Source organism: Colletes latitarsis, chromosome 8, assembly GCF_051014445.1.
Source record: "Colletes latitarsis isolate SP2378_abdomen chromosome 8, iyColLati1, whole genome shotgun sequence".
In the NCBI taxonomy this organism is placed as follows: domain Eukaryota; kingdom Metazoa; phylum Arthropoda; class Insecta; order Hymenoptera; family Colletidae; genus Colletes; species Colletes latitarsis.
Window position 1 is genome coordinate 33983068 of NC_135141.1, and position 16898 is coordinate 33999965.

General features: G+C 32.6%; 4 protein-coding genes across 11 annotated transcripts; 2 read left to right on the forward strand and 2 right to left on the reverse strand.

Annotated features, from left to right (window-relative positions):
- The first annotated feature begins 656 nt into the window (after window positions 1-656).
- Window positions 657-9096, forward strand: Dp1 (satellite-binding protein 1 Dp1). Of its 4 annotated transcripts, none has more exons than XM_076771744.1 (23): window positions 657-817; window positions 1749-1951; window positions 2036-2251; window positions 2346-2552; window positions 2628-2843; window positions 2918-3101; window positions 3180-3494; window positions 3579-3688; window positions 3768-3924; window positions 4149-4324; window positions 4423-4554; window positions 4632-4778; window positions 4862-5020; window positions 5101-5235; window positions 5335-5553; window positions 5627-5762; window positions 5832-5983; window positions 6075-6203; window positions 6267-6377; window positions 6489-6686; window positions 6771-6989; window positions 7134-7390; window positions 7448-9096. In XM_076771744.1, exons 2-22 carry the CDS (start codon window positions 1790-1792, stop codon window positions 7353-7355), a joined length of 3702 nt encoding a protein of 1233 aa, XP_076627859.1. In that variant the 5' UTR covers window positions 657-817; window positions 1749-1789; the 3' UTR covers window positions 7356-7390; window positions 7448-9096. The 4 variants fall into 4 exon arrangements, with proteins under 4 accessions (XP_076627859.1, XP_076627860.1, XP_076627857.1 ...); XM_076771745.1 differs by having other exon boundaries at window positions 8828-9096; XM_076771742.1 differs by having other exon boundaries at window positions 7134-9096.
- Window positions 9097-9172: 76 nt separating this feature from the next.
- LOC143345042 (dual specificity protein phosphatase 19) lies at window positions 9173-9772 on the reverse strand. Its single transcript, XM_076771756.1, has one exon. The coding sequence runs from the start codon at window positions 9770-9772 to the stop codon at window positions 9173-9175; it is 600 nt and encodes a 199-aa protein (XP_076627871.1).
- Window positions 9773-9876: 104 nt separating this feature from the next.
- Window positions 9877-11926, reverse strand: LOC143345041 (tRNA pseudouridine synthase-like 1). 5 transcript variants are annotated; one of them, XM_076771751.1, is made up of 7 exons: window positions 11864-11887; window positions 11731-11824; window positions 11463-11597; window positions 11258-11392; window positions 11038-11184; window positions 10713-10947; window positions 9877-10113 (listed from the first exon to the last, which is right to left on the reverse strand). In XM_076771751.1, exons 2-7 carry the CDS (start codon window positions 11796-11798, stop codon window positions 9877-9879), a joined length of 957 nt encoding a protein of 318 aa, XP_076627866.1. In that variant the 5' UTR covers window positions 11799-11824; window positions 11864-11887. The 5 variants fall into 5 exon arrangements, with proteins under 5 accessions (XP_076627866.1, XP_076627867.1, XP_076627868.1 ...); XM_076771752.1 differs by having other exon boundaries at window positions 11258-11383; window positions 11731-11926; XM_076771753.1 differs by having other exon boundaries at window positions 11744-11876.
- Window positions 11927-12232: 306 nt separating this feature from the next.
- Window positions 12233-16809, forward strand: LOC143345037 (ATP-dependent DNA/RNA helicase DHX36). Its single transcript, XM_076771746.1, has 14 exons — window positions 12233-12436; window positions 12681-13250; window positions 13326-13515; window positions 13583-13757; window positions 13848-13996; window positions 14070-14202; window positions 14279-14474; window positions 14556-14820; window positions 14900-15192; window positions 15263-15689; window positions 15835-16040; window positions 16117-16199; window positions 16274-16365; window positions 16441-16809. The coding sequence occupies exons 1-14, from the start codon at window positions 12382-12384 to the stop codon at window positions 16541-16543; spliced, it is 2937 nt and encodes a 978-aa protein (XP_076627861.1). The 5' UTR covers window positions 12233-12381; the 3' UTR covers window positions 16544-16809.
- Window positions 16810-16898: the final 89 nt, after the last annotated feature.

A 16898-nucleotide genomic window follows, 5' to 3' on the forward strand; every position in this document is an offset into this window, starting at 1 on the left:
ACTAATATTTTTATTTTTACGGTTGGTACGCTTACTCATACATATCGATCTGAATTATTTTGCATCGCTATGAAGACCTAATATTTGAAAAAGTAAGCGTAAATTATCTTTTACTATTCTATTATCTATAATCTATTCTATTTGTATCTATTTAGGACAGTGCCTGGAGTGATTCCGAAGCCTTCAGACTGAAGGTACAGTGTACAGTCTCGCTTACGCCATGTACTTAGTTAGGTAAGTAGTTCCATGGACTAATGTGGCGAATACCCCTCTTAAGCGATTTCTTTATTCGCTGATAAATATCGAACAATCATCGGAACTATGATATTTTAATTTCTATTCACAATTGTCAAGGGTTCGATTTGTAAATCCTCGAAATCTCGAATTTTTTTTTATCTTTCCCCTATTTGAGCTATTTGAGAACCATCCCTGTCACTACTACGAGTTCCATCATGGAACTTTCATGTTTCTATGATCTATCACGAGTGTTACTTGTGTTGAATAAAGTATAGATGCAATTTTGTTAGTATGTTTGCGCTACAGGGTTTGCAATGAAAAGTTCTCTGTATTTTATCCCTATATTATAGTAACTTTCTACACGGAGCAGTATTTATCTCATTTCACTTTGCGTTACCGGTAAGGAAAGACGTACATTTGTGGGAGTAGTGAATAATTACTTGCTCGATGATAATTGAATTAGATTAGTGCTGACTAGTGTTTAATAAGCGTGGATTTTCTAATGTTTCAGGCAAATCACTGTTAAACTGGCTTCGTAATACACGTTTATTACTTGGCCGGATTTCTTTATTACGGTAGAGTGAGTATCATTTCGTGATATATCGTGATTGCCCATACGAATCTCTCTCTCTCTCTCTCTATATATATATATATATATATCTATCTATCTATCTATCTATCTATCTATGTACCTATCTATCTCTCTCCCTCTTTCTCTTTCTCTCTTTTCCTCTGTGTTTCTGCCTCTGAACATAACGGCACTAGCCTTGGATTACGGGTATCTTGTATTTCGATATAGAAATTCACGAGCACTATTTTCGATCCGTGCAACGTGCACACATTCATTTCGGGAGAGGTTAGCGATCGTGTGACGTGTCAAGTGAATACTTCATTCCATATGGTGGTCACTGGCTCTATCACTCGCTGGTCATTGACATGTTGGCATTTAACTTGAATCTGTTTTCCTTCTTTCCTGTTTAGAATACCCTAATTGTTATAAATTATTATTGCTAATCGACGCTTTAAATCATATGTGTCGGGTACGAAACCATCGAAATTTACGAAATTTACGTCAAGAGAATTCCATTAAACGGAGTTTTACACTGCAGATATAGCATGACTATCGATTCCCATTAAAATTTTTCGTATCTTTCGTTCCTTTTTTTTGCAATTTCTTATCATTACAATTGAATTTTTCCAACCCTTGGTATTATCAATGGATTTGATTTAATTAATAAAGCAACAATTAAGAATAGAATACATTTGAAATTTGTTTAATTCAATTAATACATATATTTCGAGTATAAAGATTAATAAACGTTATGCAATAAAAAAAGATTCTCTTTGAATACTTGAAATTTCTTAATGCTTTAAAAAACAATTATGCTCCGGTTTTTCCAAATTTTGTCATGTTCCAAAAACCAACTTATATATTTTATTATCATATATTTTAGTTGATTGAAGATTTTTTGCAATTTAAAATATTAAATATACATTGATCGGTATCGTAGTGCTACTGTAAGGACTTGGCACGAAACAGGACAACCCCATCATGCAGCAGCAGTCAGTAATGGAAGAGGGAACGGCCTATGAGCCACCTACCTACGATGAAACATTCCCAGTTCTTCCCGAGTCAGCCAGTTCAAGTTCAGGAAAATTGAATATTTTCTCCATAAATAATAATTTACAACTTGGACGTATAACTATCACACAGGTACAAATTATTTCTATCTAAAGTGTTCCAGTACACAAGTTCTTCTTTCTAAACTTTTTATATATGTCTTGCAATCGGATTTAGATGTTCCGTGTACCTGGGGAAGAACGCAAATTTGATCACAGCGACAAATTTGGCGAACGTGAATCCATACGCACGTGTAAAACAATAATGAAAGAGACAAATACGATCATTGAAATAGCATCATCAAAGGATCAATCTCTTACATTCCTAATAACTGGCAAACAAAATCAAGTTTTGGAAGCCAAGCGCCGAATTTTAACAACATTTCAGACTCAGGTTTCATTTAAAATTTATATCTCAAACAACGATTTTACCAACTCCTAGTCGATTTTTTTATAAACATTTTGATCCTCTTATTTTGTTGCCATAGGCGAGTAAACAAATTAGCATTCCTAAGGACCACCACCGTTGGATTCTGGGAAAGCAAGGGCAGCGTCTTAAAGATCTGGAAAAAACAACTGCCACAAAGATAAACGTTCCACCTGTACAAGACCAATCAGATACAATAATAATCACAGGAACGAAAGAGGGAATAGAAAAAGCTGAACATGAAATTAGAGTAATTTCGGACGAACAGGTTAGCGAATACTATCATTGTTTAGAAAATTACAATCTATGAAAACCCTTATATGTATACTGGTTTGCGTTATAGTCGAGGAAGGCGTTTGAACGAGTATCTGTGCCAAAAATATATCATCCGTTTATACACGGTGCGCATAATGAAAATCTCAATGCCATGATGGCAGAAACTGGAGCTCGAATTAATATACCTCCTGCTTCTGTACAAGAAGATGAAATAACTATTGCTGGTGAAAAAGAGGGTGTGTTGGCTGCAAAACAAAAGATTGAAGCCATCTATAGAGATATGGTAAAAGTTTATTAAAATGGAAATTGTGTTATTTTTTATGTTTTCGAATTAAAGTTACTTTCTTATTAATTTAGGAAAAGAGGTGTACTACAGTATCTGTCGAAGTTCCAAAATCCCAACACAAATATGTCATTGGACCTCGCGGTAGTACAATAGCAGAAATATTGCAAGTAACTGGTGTAAGTGTAGAAATGCCTGCACCAGATTCACCTACAGGAACCATCACTCTTCGCGGGCCTCAAGGAAAGCTTGGTCAAGGTAATATCTTGATTTGCAGATATTTCAATATTCAGACGTACTGTGCCAACATATTAATGTTTATATTTAATATTATAGCACTTAATAAAGTGTACGAAAAAGCGAATAGCGTTCGAACAGCCGTAGTGAAAGCACCTGTTTGGATTCATAAGTACATAATAGGACGGAAGGGTGTCAATATTAAACGTATTACACAGGAAATGCCAAAAGTGAATGTAGAGTTTACCGGAAAGGAAGATAAAATTAAAATCGAAGGTCCTCCCGAAGAAGTAGAAAAAGCACAAAACGAACTACAATTAATGGCTACTGATCTTATAGCTAAACTTACTTTTACTGAATTAAATGTTGATCCCAGATTTTATAAACATATTATTGGAAAAAATGGATGTAACGGTGAGCTCTTTGATATAATTTCATTTTTATATTAAAACTATTAATTATAAAATACATATTATACGTATATTGTTTTTCATTCAGTAAATCGTGTGAAAGAAGGAACAGGCGTTGTTATTAACATTTCTGAGAACGACGGTAGTAACATTATTCGTATCGAAGGAAATCTTGCTGGTGTATTGAAAGCTCAAACGGTTTGCGATATTTATTTATTTATATATATGCATAATATAGTTTAAACTTTCCGTCTTTTTACATTTCAATCTATTATAGGAGTTAGTGGAAATGGTGAAGAAATTAGAGAATGAAAAAGAAAAAGATGTAATAATAGATCATCGTTATTATCCTAGTATTATCGGAAATAAGGGAGATAATATTAAAGAAATTCGCGATAAATTTAATCAAGTACAGATTACTATTCCTGGTCCAGGTATGTAGTATGATATATATACAATAACTAGAACTCGGATTTATGCCAGGTACAAACATTCGGGAGACCTCGGCCCTTGTTGGCATTTAGCCAATGGGAGCTCAGTATGCATTTTTAGAGTGCAGGTCGCGCCTTTCATTTTGCATTGTTATATACTCTCATTCCCTAAAATTATGAACAAAATTATTATATAGAAAACATGAAAATTCATTATTTATTCTTAGGTGAAAAGGGAGATATAGTAAAAATTAGAGGGCCTAAAGAAGACGTAGACAAGTGCCATAAGCATTTAATGAAGTTGGTAAAAGAACTGAATGAAAATAACTATGTGCTAGAGGTTCCCATTTTTAAACAATTCCATAAATTTGTAATTGGAAAAGGAGGAGTAAATATTCGTAAGGTTTGTATTAAAATAAATATTAGAAAAAAATTAAATAGAATTATTTAAAATTGAATATTGCATGCATAATCGTTCACTTTCCTTTGGCTTCAATTTAGATTAGAGAGGAAACACAGACAAAGATCGATTTGCCTGCTGAAGGCGAGAAAAGTGATGTTATAACTATCACAGGAAAAAAAGAAAATGTAGAAAAAGCTAAAGAAATGATTCAAAAAATACAAAATGAATTGGTAATTTCGTTTTTATCTTATTATAATATTTCTGTAGAAAATCATATTCTATGTATTAAATACATCTTTTATATTAGGCCAACATTGTTATGGATGAAATAGTAATTCCACCAAAGTTTTATAACTCGCTTATTGGTACTGGTGGAAAACTGATTCATTCTATTATGGAAGATTGTGGTGGTGTCGCAATTAAATTTCCTACCGCGGAAAGTCAAAGTGATAAAGTAAATAGTTTTAATTTTTTAGCGTCGACACTAAAATGTTTAGTACCATATCTGTTCGTAAATTACAAACCTGCCATGTTTAGGTGACTATTAGGGGGCCAAAAGAAGATGTTGAAAAGGCAAAGCAACAGTTACGTGAACTTACAAACGAAAAGCAATTGTCTAGTTACTCGGCTGAAGTTCGTGCCAAAGTACAACATCACAAATTCCTCATTGGAAAGAATGGTGCCAATATTAAAAAGGTCTATATTAAAATTACTTGATCATGTATTTTATGCTGCGTAATCACATCTGAACCTCATCCACTCTTCTCTTTTATTAGATAAGAGAATCTACTGGAGCACGTATCATATTTCCAACGGATAGCGATCATGATAAGGAAGTAATTACTATTATGGGAAAGAAAGATGCCGTTGAGAAGGCTAAGGCTGAATTAGAAGCAACGATCAAGGAAATTGTGATTATTTTTTTTGATTAAAATAGTATTAAAGTGGCGTATTGGAAAGTATTATACTATATTTATCTCTGTTAATTTTAATTGGTAATTGCTCTATAGGATAATATTACCGAGGGTGAAATCCGCATAGATCCAAAGCATCACAGACATTTTGTAGCACGTAGGGGTGGGGTATTGCATCGTATTGCGGATGAATGTGGAGGGGTGCAAATTTCATTTCCTCGAGCTGGCATCGATAGTGATCGCGTCATTTTGAAAGGATCGCACGAATGCATAGAGGCAGCGAAACAACGAATGCGAGAAATTGTGCAGGAACGGGTAACTTTCTTGATCGATACTCATTTTTTATTTTTCGTAGATACGAATTGTATATGTTCGCTTTAATGTTCAGGAATCAATGGTAACCGAAGAATGCGTAATTCCTCAAAAACTTCACCGTACAGTTATGGGAGCAAAGGGACGTAAAGTGCAAATGATCACGTCCGAATATGATGTACAAATTAAATTTCCAGATCGTGACACGTATGGTTTGTATACACAATTAAGTCTCATACGGGTAATTTTACAGAAGCATTATTAATATGTGTGTATTTTAGATGAACACCGCGTATCGGAAGAAATGAACGGTGAAAATGGAGAAATTGCAGAATCTGTTCCAGCCTGTGATATTATTCGCATTACTGGACAACCAGAAAACGTTGCAGCTGCTAAACAAGCACTGCTCGATCTTGTACCGATTACAATAGAAGTTAGTTTAACCATTAATGATTTTAAACAATATTAAATAATCGTATAATTGAATGTCAAATGAAAAATGAACTGTCAACTGTCAACTTTAGGTAGAGGTACCGTTTGATCTGCATCGTTCTATAATAGGACACAAAGGTCGTGACGTGCGAGAATTAATGAGTACACATGATGTTTATATCACCTTATCTCCAGCAGAAGAGAAACTTGATTATATCAAGGTATATACACTTTTATTAATCGATATGCTTCGATGCCATAGAATAATATTATTTCCTTTGTAGATCTCTGGAACACCTCCGTGCGTTGAAAATGCGAAGCAAGCTATTCTTGATAAATGTAAAGCTTTGGAAGCTGAACGGCAAGATAGAGCTCTAAAATCATTCGAACTAAAGGTAACATATTTATCTTTATGAATTATTATTAAATATTATTTGATTTCATTACTTCATTTCTACTATATAAAGTCAGTTAAGCACATACAATTCAAATAAATTTTATCCTAGATCGAAGTTGAACCAGAATATCAACCAAAAATAATTGGACGGAAGGGAGCCGTGATTAATAAAATACGTAGTGATCATGATGTTCAAATTAACTTTCCACGTAAAGGTGATCCCGAAGAACATATCATTACAATCACCGGCTATGAAAAAAATGCTTATAGCGCGCGAGATGATATCATGAAAATTGTTAATGAATTAGTAAGTTAATTTAGTTTATGACAATTGATGTTATACATTCTGACGAATGTTAATTTTTTATATGAAATTTTCATTATAATATAGAACGGCTTGACAAAAGACGAAGTAAACATAAATGCTGCTGTACATTCGCGTTTAATTGGTTCAAAAGGTAGAAATATTCGTAAAATAATGGATGAATTTAAAGTCGATATTAAATTTCCAAGAAAAACTGATTCCGATCCTAATATCGTAACGATCGTGGGCACGGAGGATAATGTAGCCGACGCGAAGGATCGTTTATTGAATCTAGCAGAAGAATATGTAAGTATTTTAAATCGAATGTTCAAAATTCACATTTTGGTACTTTAATTTGTCAATTGTTTATTTAATTATTTAAATTAAACTAATTAATTGATTACCCGATATGATTATTTTACAAAATATTTAATGTCCGTTCAATTTTAGATTCAAGACGTCTTAGAGAACGAATATCGTGAAAGTTTACGTTCACCTCAACGCGACGAAAGAAATTCTGGAAATTCTGGCTTCGTCGTGAAAGGGGGCCCTTGGGAACAGCAACCACAAAGCGCTCCGAACACCGCTAGTGTTGAAGAATTTCCACAATTCGCTGGGTACTCTCATGTACCTGTGACCAATCCCGATGGTCCTTGGGGTGTTAAACGTTAAAATTTTTATCCAGTAAAATCGATGAAACGTGTAAGGTAATAACGTATAATAACTTTCCTCTGACAAACAATACAAAAGGGTACATACATTAGTACTAGGTGGTTCCCTGTTCCATTACTGATGTTGCTGCATACGACCTGGCCACTCTATTGGACTTTGACACTGGTTTACTACATAACGTTTGACGATGGTGTTTATATTTACAGTTCATATACCAATATTCTATGTATCTGTAACTGTAACGCATGATATTTTAAGTTTATTGCCATGTTAGGAAAACACACACACACACCCACACACACACCCACACACACACAGTCAGACGTAAGATGGTGGGCGATTTCATTCGTAACGAAACATCTAATTTCATGACTTTTATTTCTGCTGATATGCCTTTCAGGTACAGATATGTTGTACTTAAGACTGTGGCTTCGTAGGAACTAATTTTTTTTTTGTGTATTATATATTTCTCAGATTGTCTCTATCCGTATAGATTGTACGGCTAAACGTTCTATCGTTTAACCGGGCATAATATTTTGTTAATTTATTTATATTTTTTTGTACATAAATTGCATTTTTTGTTGCGTTGGACTTAAGTGGAATTCGATTTCGAACCACATCATGATATTAGAGTCTATACAAAACCTTTGTGAAACGTGAAGCTTTAAGGTCTTTCTAAGGAAAACGTTCCTAGATATAATTTCCTGCTTTTTTAATCTAGCTAGTGTAATAATAAGGTCGCTTTATACTCCTGAAATTATCAGTGCACTATAAAGCGGACAAATCTGCCAACAAACTAAGCGGTCATGTATATTATTAAATACTGGGTTTAAGAAAAGCAGAAGCGTTTAATGATGACGAATACACATTGGGGGAACATAATCTTTAGAAGGCCTTGATATTTTTGTACTGCGTTTATGCAGTCATCAATGACGAGACACAGAATCATTGGGGTCATTAAAGGGAAAGAATAATGAATATTTGTAATTTAAAAGCTATGCATAATCTTCTTTGAACAACCGATTCTATTTATTCTTTCTATTTTATTGTTTGCTGTACGATGTGCAAATCTTTGCATTCTACTATTTATGAGGCCAACTAGCTAAGAAAAAGATATTCGGTTAAAGTGCCTTGTCTATTTTCTTCGAGACAGCTCATTTCAATTGTTGGAGGAATGTGAATATTAGATTATATATTAATATAAAAAATATATATATATATACATATATACATATATGTATATACGTGTGTGTGTATATGTATATATACGTACATATGTGTAATATATGTATATATATATATATATATATATACACATACATACACCTATATAAATATTGATAATAATTATATTACTATACATATATATATAATCGATATGATAGATACTGTACTACAGGTACGATAATATACTACTATCACGAAAATAAAATAATAGATCATGTATACAGAAATTCACTTATATTTTTTAGATTTACAGTAATTTTTATAAAACTACTTGGTACGACGACCTACATGTCATCTCCAGTGCATGGTTTATACAAGAACGCCAGAAATAGCAGTCATAATATGCTTAGTATTGGCTAAGAATTTAATAGATGCTGTGCATGAATGTACCTTTTCTAATGAATTATAAATACGAAATATTGTAATTACAAAATAATATTCTCTGTACACATAATGTCATATAATACATGAATTCTATTGTAACAATATATACATAATTAATCTATTGTTAAAACAGTGATGTTTCTTTCCTTTGTTACTTTCCAGCAGTATTCTACAAGAAAGTTACAAATATGATTGTTTTTCTTATATTATAATTTTAATGTATATTTGTTACGTATATGCGGCAATTCTAACATTTTTAACTGTTTCATAAATCCTTCGTTTGGTTTAATGCAATTTCTCATTTTTTTTACCTTATTATACGCGTCGTCGTACGATAATTTTTTACAAAGCATTAAGTAAGAAATAACAATAGTCGGTGAACGAGATACGCCAGCATTGCAATGTACAAGAATATTTTTACAGCGACATTCGTCTATGATTTTAAAACATTTTTCTATTGCTACGGATATATCGGATTCGGGTAAATCTAACAAATCGTAATAATAATATTCAATACCATCAAATTTGACTGTTGCCTCAATACCAATACTTAAAATATTACGAATGTTATGTTCTTGTAAAATTTCTATATTCGCAATAGGGTCTTGCGAGCTTAAAAATAATCCTGGTATTATACATGCAATTTGTAAGTCAGGTTTGTCATCTACAACAAACGGTATGCTGGGAGATAATTCTTTAATTTTTCCATTAACTTGTTCATATCTTTGACCAATCATATTTGTTACAATAGTCGTGCAAGATTTTAAATGTAATCTTTTACTTTTTATTAGGTCTTCTAGACTCATTGTTAATAAACGAATAACATTAAGCAAGAGTAAAAGAAAAATAAATTCATTAAAACCTTAATTTATTTAGTTTTTATTTCTGTATGTTTATTATGCTTCTTTATCTACATTACTGGCACTACCATCTTGCTCTTAAGAGGCATTTCTTCGTGTTTTATAATGTGTTTATTTAATTCTTCTTGGCAGTACTCTACATTCGCAAGGTATAAACCATGTGGTGGAGCTAGTTTTATTTGACCAGGCCAATTGTTATGGCTAGGCACTTGTAACATAGTAGTTATATCTTTTTCTGTTATTATTCCCATGCCTAAGCATAGCAAGGAACCTACTATTCGTCTGACCTACAAAATAGTTGATTTGAAAACTATATGTGTTCTTGCCAGTTTGCATATATTTTCTATGTATATTCATTAAAACAATATACAGGGTGTTCGGCCACCCCTGGGAAAAATTTTAATAGGACATTCTAGAGAGCAAAATAAGACGAAAATCAAGAATACCAATTTGTTGATTTTGGAGGCTTCGTTAAAAAGTTATTAACAATTAAATTCAAAAATTTTCGAATCGTTCTAAAAACATTATTTTCGGTTACGGGGGTCAATTACAATAATTTTTGGTGAATAGACATACCCCCGAAATCGCGCATTTTCAAGAAAAAAATTCAGTACGGTCGGAACTTTAAACGTTAATAACTGTTTAACGAAGCCTTCATCGACAAATTGGTATTCTTGATTTTCGTCTTATTTTGCTCTCTAGAATGTCCTATTAAAATTTTTCCCAGGGGTGGCCGAACACCCTCTATATAGGAATATCACAATAAATGTTTTCTACATACTGGTATGTTGTAGTAATAAAGTAACACTTTAGTATAATTATAGTAAATTATAATATGTGTAGAATAGAGAATTAATAAAATTAACATGTATTTATTATTACATACCTGGTTATACAAGAAGGATCTTGAACTACATATAATATTCCAATAATTAAAATGTTGTGCTAAAGGGTCAAGTAACATAAAGGGCTGGCTGTCTTGTACAAATAATTTTTGTAGCGATCGTACAGGATTCTTTTGGTTCTTAAATTTCATCTGCGCACTAAATGTTGTAAAGTCTTTTGTTCCCATAAATAACGATGTTGCACATTTTATTTTCTCTATATCAAAATTTTCTGTCCTAATAAAAAGTTTACACAAAACGATAATGACACATTAAACATTGTTTATGAAAAAATAAATGTTTTTTCAATGCAAATATGAGCAATACCGAAGAAAGTGGGTTCGATGTCTTTCTGCTATAGGAATTCTCTGCTCATTGGATTTCTTAGCTATCATAAATCTATAAATATAAGTTCTAGATTTTGCAAAATGTCTAGCATGAAACTCTTGCGTCACAGGAATAAATTCCAAAAGTCTTGAAAGAATACATTCATCTATTAGAAATCACTATAGACCGAAAGATATTACAGTATCAAATTGTTAATTACCTAATGTCATGATGACATTTAGTTAGGTAGCGATTTACAGACGTAAGCACTTCGTCGGAATTATAGATACAATCATACTTGTTTTCCAAGTCAACATGAGCCGAACTATATAAAGCATGTACTCCACTGTCAGTTCTATAAATTATAAGATCATATTTAACTAAATAATACATGTAGAAAATTAATTTTAATTAAAGCAATTCACCTGCTAGAGGGAGTTACTTTTGGCCAACTTATACACTTTGGTTTCAATGTTGAAAAAGCACATTCTAAAGCTCCCTGGATAGTGTCTGGGTCTTGTAGTATACAATTGTTTCGCATTACATTCTTTTGCATTCCACTAAATTCGAACATAATTAGTATATTAATGTTATAACTAAAGATTTTGTAAGAGTTTGAAACGTTTCAGTATACCGTAAAAAACATTTTCAAAAATATTAACGTTAACAAAAAATGACAAATATATATTATACCTGTACTGCGTACCAAGATAAGAAAATCTAATAAAATATCTTTCCATGTTCTGCTTACAATTATACATATACTATATTCTTTAGAAATCTCACTCGAGAGCCTCAAGTCTCGCGAGGATTCATTCGACTCGAGCGAGACCAGTGTGGCCAGATCTGGTGTATACATATGTACAATAAGTAAGTGCATTGACGTCGACATTAGTAACGACGAACTTCCTCAGCATTTAACGAAGTGGTGGGGAAAGCCGACACATCTTACCGCACGAGCCACACGTTACGCCCCGGGTCGGTCTGTACCTACATACTTCATGCAACTTTGGGAAATCGATGAAAAACGTGATGAACGGGGGAAAATTGTATGTCATTGACGCGAGGACGGATTTCAGTTGTTCAAGAGCAAGAAGGAAAGACTCCCGTTCACAAAGTACCGACTGACCCGGCGTAACCGGTAACATGTGGCTCGTGCGGTAAGATATGGCGGCGGCTTTCCCCACCATTTCGTCAGACGCTAAGGAAGTTCGTCGTCACTATTGTCGATTTCGATGTACTCGATTATGCCAAATCTGACCACACTGGGCCGAAGGGTTTCGTCTCACGAATGATAATCGTTCGTACCTAATTTAATGAGACTTAAAACCGGTGTACACGATAATGTCTCATCCTTACAGAGCACGGGGAACAAATTATTCCCGGCGGAACAAATACGGTAAAAACAAAATTATTCAGATCATTTTCCGTAATATAATTAATAAATTGATAGAATGCATTCTTGTTAAATTAGATTTCATATATATTCTGTGAGATTCTATTTTATAATTTTTTAATGTTCATACAGAAAGTTCAGAAAGCTTCGTACATTCATTGTAATCTATTATTTTATTGAATTTCAAACTTTGATCAGTTTGGACTTGTTGTATTAATGTTTTGCAATATAAGACATATATGCTTAGGAGATGGAGTTGAAAGTTCTCAGTCTGGAAGCTCACGTTTTGAACAGCATGGCCATGCAAGAGGCAGAGGTCAAGGACATCCCCCTTGGCTGAAAGGCAAAGAAATAGGGCTCTATTACAAAAATAAGTCCAAATTGAAACGTATAGAAAAACAAACTCGTGTTATTAAATTACCGTTGAATATTCAACAGAAAATTGAACAGGTCTTGGGAAACTCTACAGGTTTTTATGATAAATTGTACGACAATGAAGCATCAGCTGAAGATATCAATAGCAAAATTGAAAACAAATATACGCATATTCATGATTCACACTTCAAAAGAAAGTTTCTAAACATAGTATCTGGTAATATACAGGAAAATCTGGCTAAAGCTTTGTTCGTTGAATCCAGTATAAAGAAGGATAGCGATTTAGATGATAGATTACTAAAGGAATATAAATTAAAAGCATCCTTGGAAGAGTATGAACGTATGATGAAATTTCGTTTAAAACTGCCAACATATCGGAAGAGATCAGAAATTTTACAATTGATCAAAGAAAATCAAGTTGTTGTAATAAGTGGAGAGACTGGTAAGTCTTTTATTAACAGTTTTATACAAACTACTATAGTTTATTCTATGTAATTATTGCGTATACGTGTTTTAGGCTGTGGTAAAACAACACAGATTGCCCAGTTTATACTTGATGATCAAATAGAAGAAGGTAATGGCAGCACTACTCGAATTATTTGTACTCAACCTAGAAGGATATCTGCAATGTCTGTTGCTGAAAGAATTGCTGCTGAAAGAGGAGAGAAGCTTGGAAAATCTGTTGGGTTTCAAATTCGACTTGAAAAGTATGCTTTTATCTTTCTATAATTATCTTGTATAATGAAATATTATATTATTTTTGTTTATATATAGAGTACTACCCAGAGATAGAGGAAGTATATTATTCTGTACTACTGCTATGCTATTGCAATTCATGCAAAGTGATCCAGCTTTAAAAAATTATTCTCATATAATATTAGATGAAATTCATGAACGCTCGATACAAAGTGACTTTATTATTGCTCTGTTGAAACTAATTATTCCTAAAGTATGTCCAATAAGATTATGCGTAAATTTACATCTAAAGTTAAATCAAATCCTTTTTTCCTTTTAATATGAAAACCAATGTACTTTGTAGAGACCAGGTTTAAAAGTCCTTCTCATGAGTGCAACGCTTAATTCCGAAAGGTTTTCAAAATATTACAACGATTGTCCCATGATTCATATCCCAGGCTTTACTTACCCAGTGGAAACATTTTATTTAGAAGATGTTTTATCAGTTACACAGTAAGTTCTCTGATTGCAGTTTTTATTATAAAATAGGTAAAATAAAAAATTATAATAACAAATTTACTTACAGGTTTAAATTTCCTGAACCACCTGCAATGCCCCAAAATTTCAGGAAATATACCAAGAAATATAAAAATGTTCAACATACAATGGACGAGTTTTCCGAAATCATAAATCCATATGCGCGACAACTTATAGCTGGTGCAAGTATCATTTTTAGGCTTTTATACTCTTTTAGTTTTTTCGCGCGATAATTGAATTGCGTTTGTTGTAATACAGAAAAAGTATCCAAAACATGTGATTGATCAACTGAAGAATCCTAATAGCGAAAAAATATCTTATGAACTTGTAGAAGAGTTGATTAGTCACATTTCTAGAACAAAAGATCCCGGAGCAATTTTAGTTTTTTTGCCTGGTATGATGGACATAATAAAATTACACAGACTAATGTTGGATAGTGGACGATATCCGCAAAGTAAGTACGTTTAATAGAAATGTACGTTAAATGTAGGCCTTAGTATTACAATATTTGTTAAAAATTATTCATCGTATATAGGCAAATACGTAATTTATCCTCTTCATTCTCGTATGCCAACGGTCGATCAAAGGCTTATATTTAAAGAACCACCAGCAGGAGTTCGTAAAATAATCATTGCTACTTCTATTGCGGAGACTTCCATAACTATCGAAGACGTAGTATATGTCATTGACTGTGGCAGAACAAAGTTTTCTAAATTCGATTTGAATAAGAATATTCAAACTCTGTTACCCGAATGGGTATCGTTAGCTAATGCCAAACAAAGAAGAGGTCGAGCGGGCAGGTAAGATTAAATTAATTAAAAGAAATTGATTTTTTTATTATTTGCAATATTTATTTTGATATTCGCATGTTCCTTTTAGAGTAAAACCTGGTTATTGCTATCATCTATATTCGAAAGCTAGAGAAATGACGTTCGATCAGTATCCATTACCTGAGATGTTAAGAACTCGTTTAGAAGAAGTAATTTTACAAATAAAGATTTTGCAATTAGGAAAGGCCAAATCTTTTTTGGCCAGCGTTATGGACCCACCAAATTTAAAAACTATAGACTTATCTTTGGATCTACTAGGGATCCTTAATGCATTAGATAACGAGGAAAACTTGACTCCTTTAGGATATCATTTAGCACAATTGCCGCTCGATCCACGTACAGGTGACATCTCTACTCTCAAGTATAATATCTCTATGGATCATTATTTTTCACTAAAATTTCTTTTTATCAGGAAAAATGATTATATGGGCATCATTGTTTTCATGCGTGGAGCCAGTTTTCGCGATTGTAGCAAGTCTTACATTCAAAGATGCATTCTATTGTCCTCTAGGAAACGAGGATCAAGCAAAGCAAAAAAAACTTGAACTTACTTTGAATCAGTACAGTGATCACGTTGCACTGGCCGAAGCTTTGAGGAGATTCGAGGCTGCGTACAAAAGGGGAAATGCTGGTTATTTTTGCAGAAAGTATTTTCTCTCTTTAAATACACTCAAACTTCTTTCCGAAATGAAAACTCAATTTGCACAGTATTTGTACGAAATGAAATTTTTGGAAAGTGGCAATCCAAGTGAGAGGAACGCTAATAAGAATTCTGACAATATTGCGTTAATAAAAGCGATAGTATCTGCTGGGCTATACCCAAATATTGCCATCACGAGGTACGTTTTTTCTCCCTTTTTTATTTGTTTTTTTATTCTATTTTTTTTTAAATCTATTAAGAAAACATAAGTTTCGAATTTGTCAAAGTAAAGAGTAATAAAAATTTTGATTTTTTAACAATTTCATTTATTCTGCACATTTCAGGAGAATTACAAAGATGGGAACATCTTTGTGGACTCCAGAAGATGGTAACGTTTACATGCATCCGTCGAGTGTAAACGATAAAGTGGAACTTCCTAGTCCTTATATCACATATTATGTAAAACAAAAATCGTCCTCGATATATTTACATGACACCACGTCTGTGACTGGACCAATTTTATTATTCGCGGCTCCCCATATGTGCATAAGTACGAAAAATTCGCAGTTCTTTTACATATGGCTTACATTAGTTATGTTCACGTATCAATGCTGTTAATTTTACAGAAAAAGAAAAAGGAAATTATTTGATTAGTTTAACAAGTTCTCAAAATTTTGCGTGTGATTTAAAAACCGCACAACTCATTCAGGTATAAAAACTAGAAACTTGGGTAGATTATAATTTATATTTAAAATATATTTTTATGTGCTTATCTAATTATAGAAATTACAAGAAGAATTTAACAATATGTTAGAGTATAAAATAACGCATCCAGGAACAGTATCTTGGAATAGCCACGAAGGTGACCTGCTAAAGTAAGTTTTGCTTCTTTTAAACATTTCTTTTTCATTATTATATTAAGAAGCATTAATACTATTTATTGATTATAGTGTGATTATAGATTTTGTTTGCCAAAAAGATGAGGAAATGGGATTTTCCGAGTCTAATATCAAAGAGGAGAAAGATGATTTTTATGAACACAGTGAAACATAATTTAATAATTTATTTTATCAATAATGTAATTACATCAGCTAATGTTTTAGAGTATATCGAAATAACTTGAGTAAATTGATCTTTCAAAGTTATTTTAAAAAAACTTTGCAGAATAAATCACTAAATATATTTCAATTTTCACAATTCGTTAGTTTTCTCTACATTATAATAATAATTGTAAGTACAAGTAAATGCAAACAAAAGTATTATAAACTTTGTATTACAATTAGAAAATAAATTTTTAAAGTAACGCTACAGACCAGGTATGCGAGTAGACCTTTCGCCACAGACGAGGTAACACATTCTTCCATTAGTTACCGACTACGGGTAACGAGATCCGCTAGGGATTATTCAG

What these genes read in the sequence shown, in the direction of transcription:
- LOC143345037 (XM_076771746.1), top strand. Translation starts at nt 12,382, where the DNA reads ATGTCTCATCCTTACAGAGCACGGGGAACAAATTATTCCCGGCGGAAC. An exon ending in CGCGACAACTTATAGCTGGT is followed by an intron (nt 14,203 to 14,278) that starts GCAAGTATCATT and finishes GTTGTAATACAG; the next exon opens with AAAAAGTATCCAAAACATGT. An exon ending in CACGAAGGTGACCTGCTAAA is followed by an intron (nt 16,366 to 16,440) that starts GTAAGTTTTGCT and finishes TATTGATTATAG; the next exon opens with TGTGATTATAGATTTTGTTT.
- LOC143345041 (XM_076771751.1), bottom strand. Translation starts at nt 11,798, where the DNA reads ATGTATAATTGTAAGCAGAACATGGAAAGATATTTTATTAGATTTTCT. An exon ending in AAATGTCATCATGACATTAG is followed by an intron (nt 11,185 to 11,257) that starts GTAATTAACAAT and finishes TATTCTTTCAAG; the next exon opens with ACTTTTGGAATTTATTCCTG. An exon ending in CATCGAACCCACTTTCTTCG is followed by an intron (nt 10,948 to 11,037) that starts GTATTGCTCATA and finishes ACTTTTTATTAG; the next exon opens with GACAGAAAATTTTGATATAG.
- LOC143345042 (XM_076771756.1), bottom strand. Translation starts at nt 9,772, where the DNA reads ATGAGTCTAGAAGACCTAATAAAAAGTAAAAGATTACATTTAAAATCT.
- Dp1 (XM_076771742.1), top strand. Translation starts at nt 1,790, where the DNA reads ATGCAGCAGCAGTCAGTAATGGAAGAGGGAACGGCCTATGAGCCACCT. An exon ending in AAGCCATCTATAGAGATATG is followed by an intron (nt 2,844 to 2,917) that starts GTAAAAGTTTAT and finishes TTATTAATTTAG; the next exon opens with GAAAAGAGGTGTACTACAGT. An exon ending in TAAAATCATTCGAACTAAAG is followed by an intron (nt 6,378 to 6,488) that starts GTAACATATTTA and finishes ATTTTATCCTAG; the next exon opens with ATCGAAGTTGAACCAGAATA.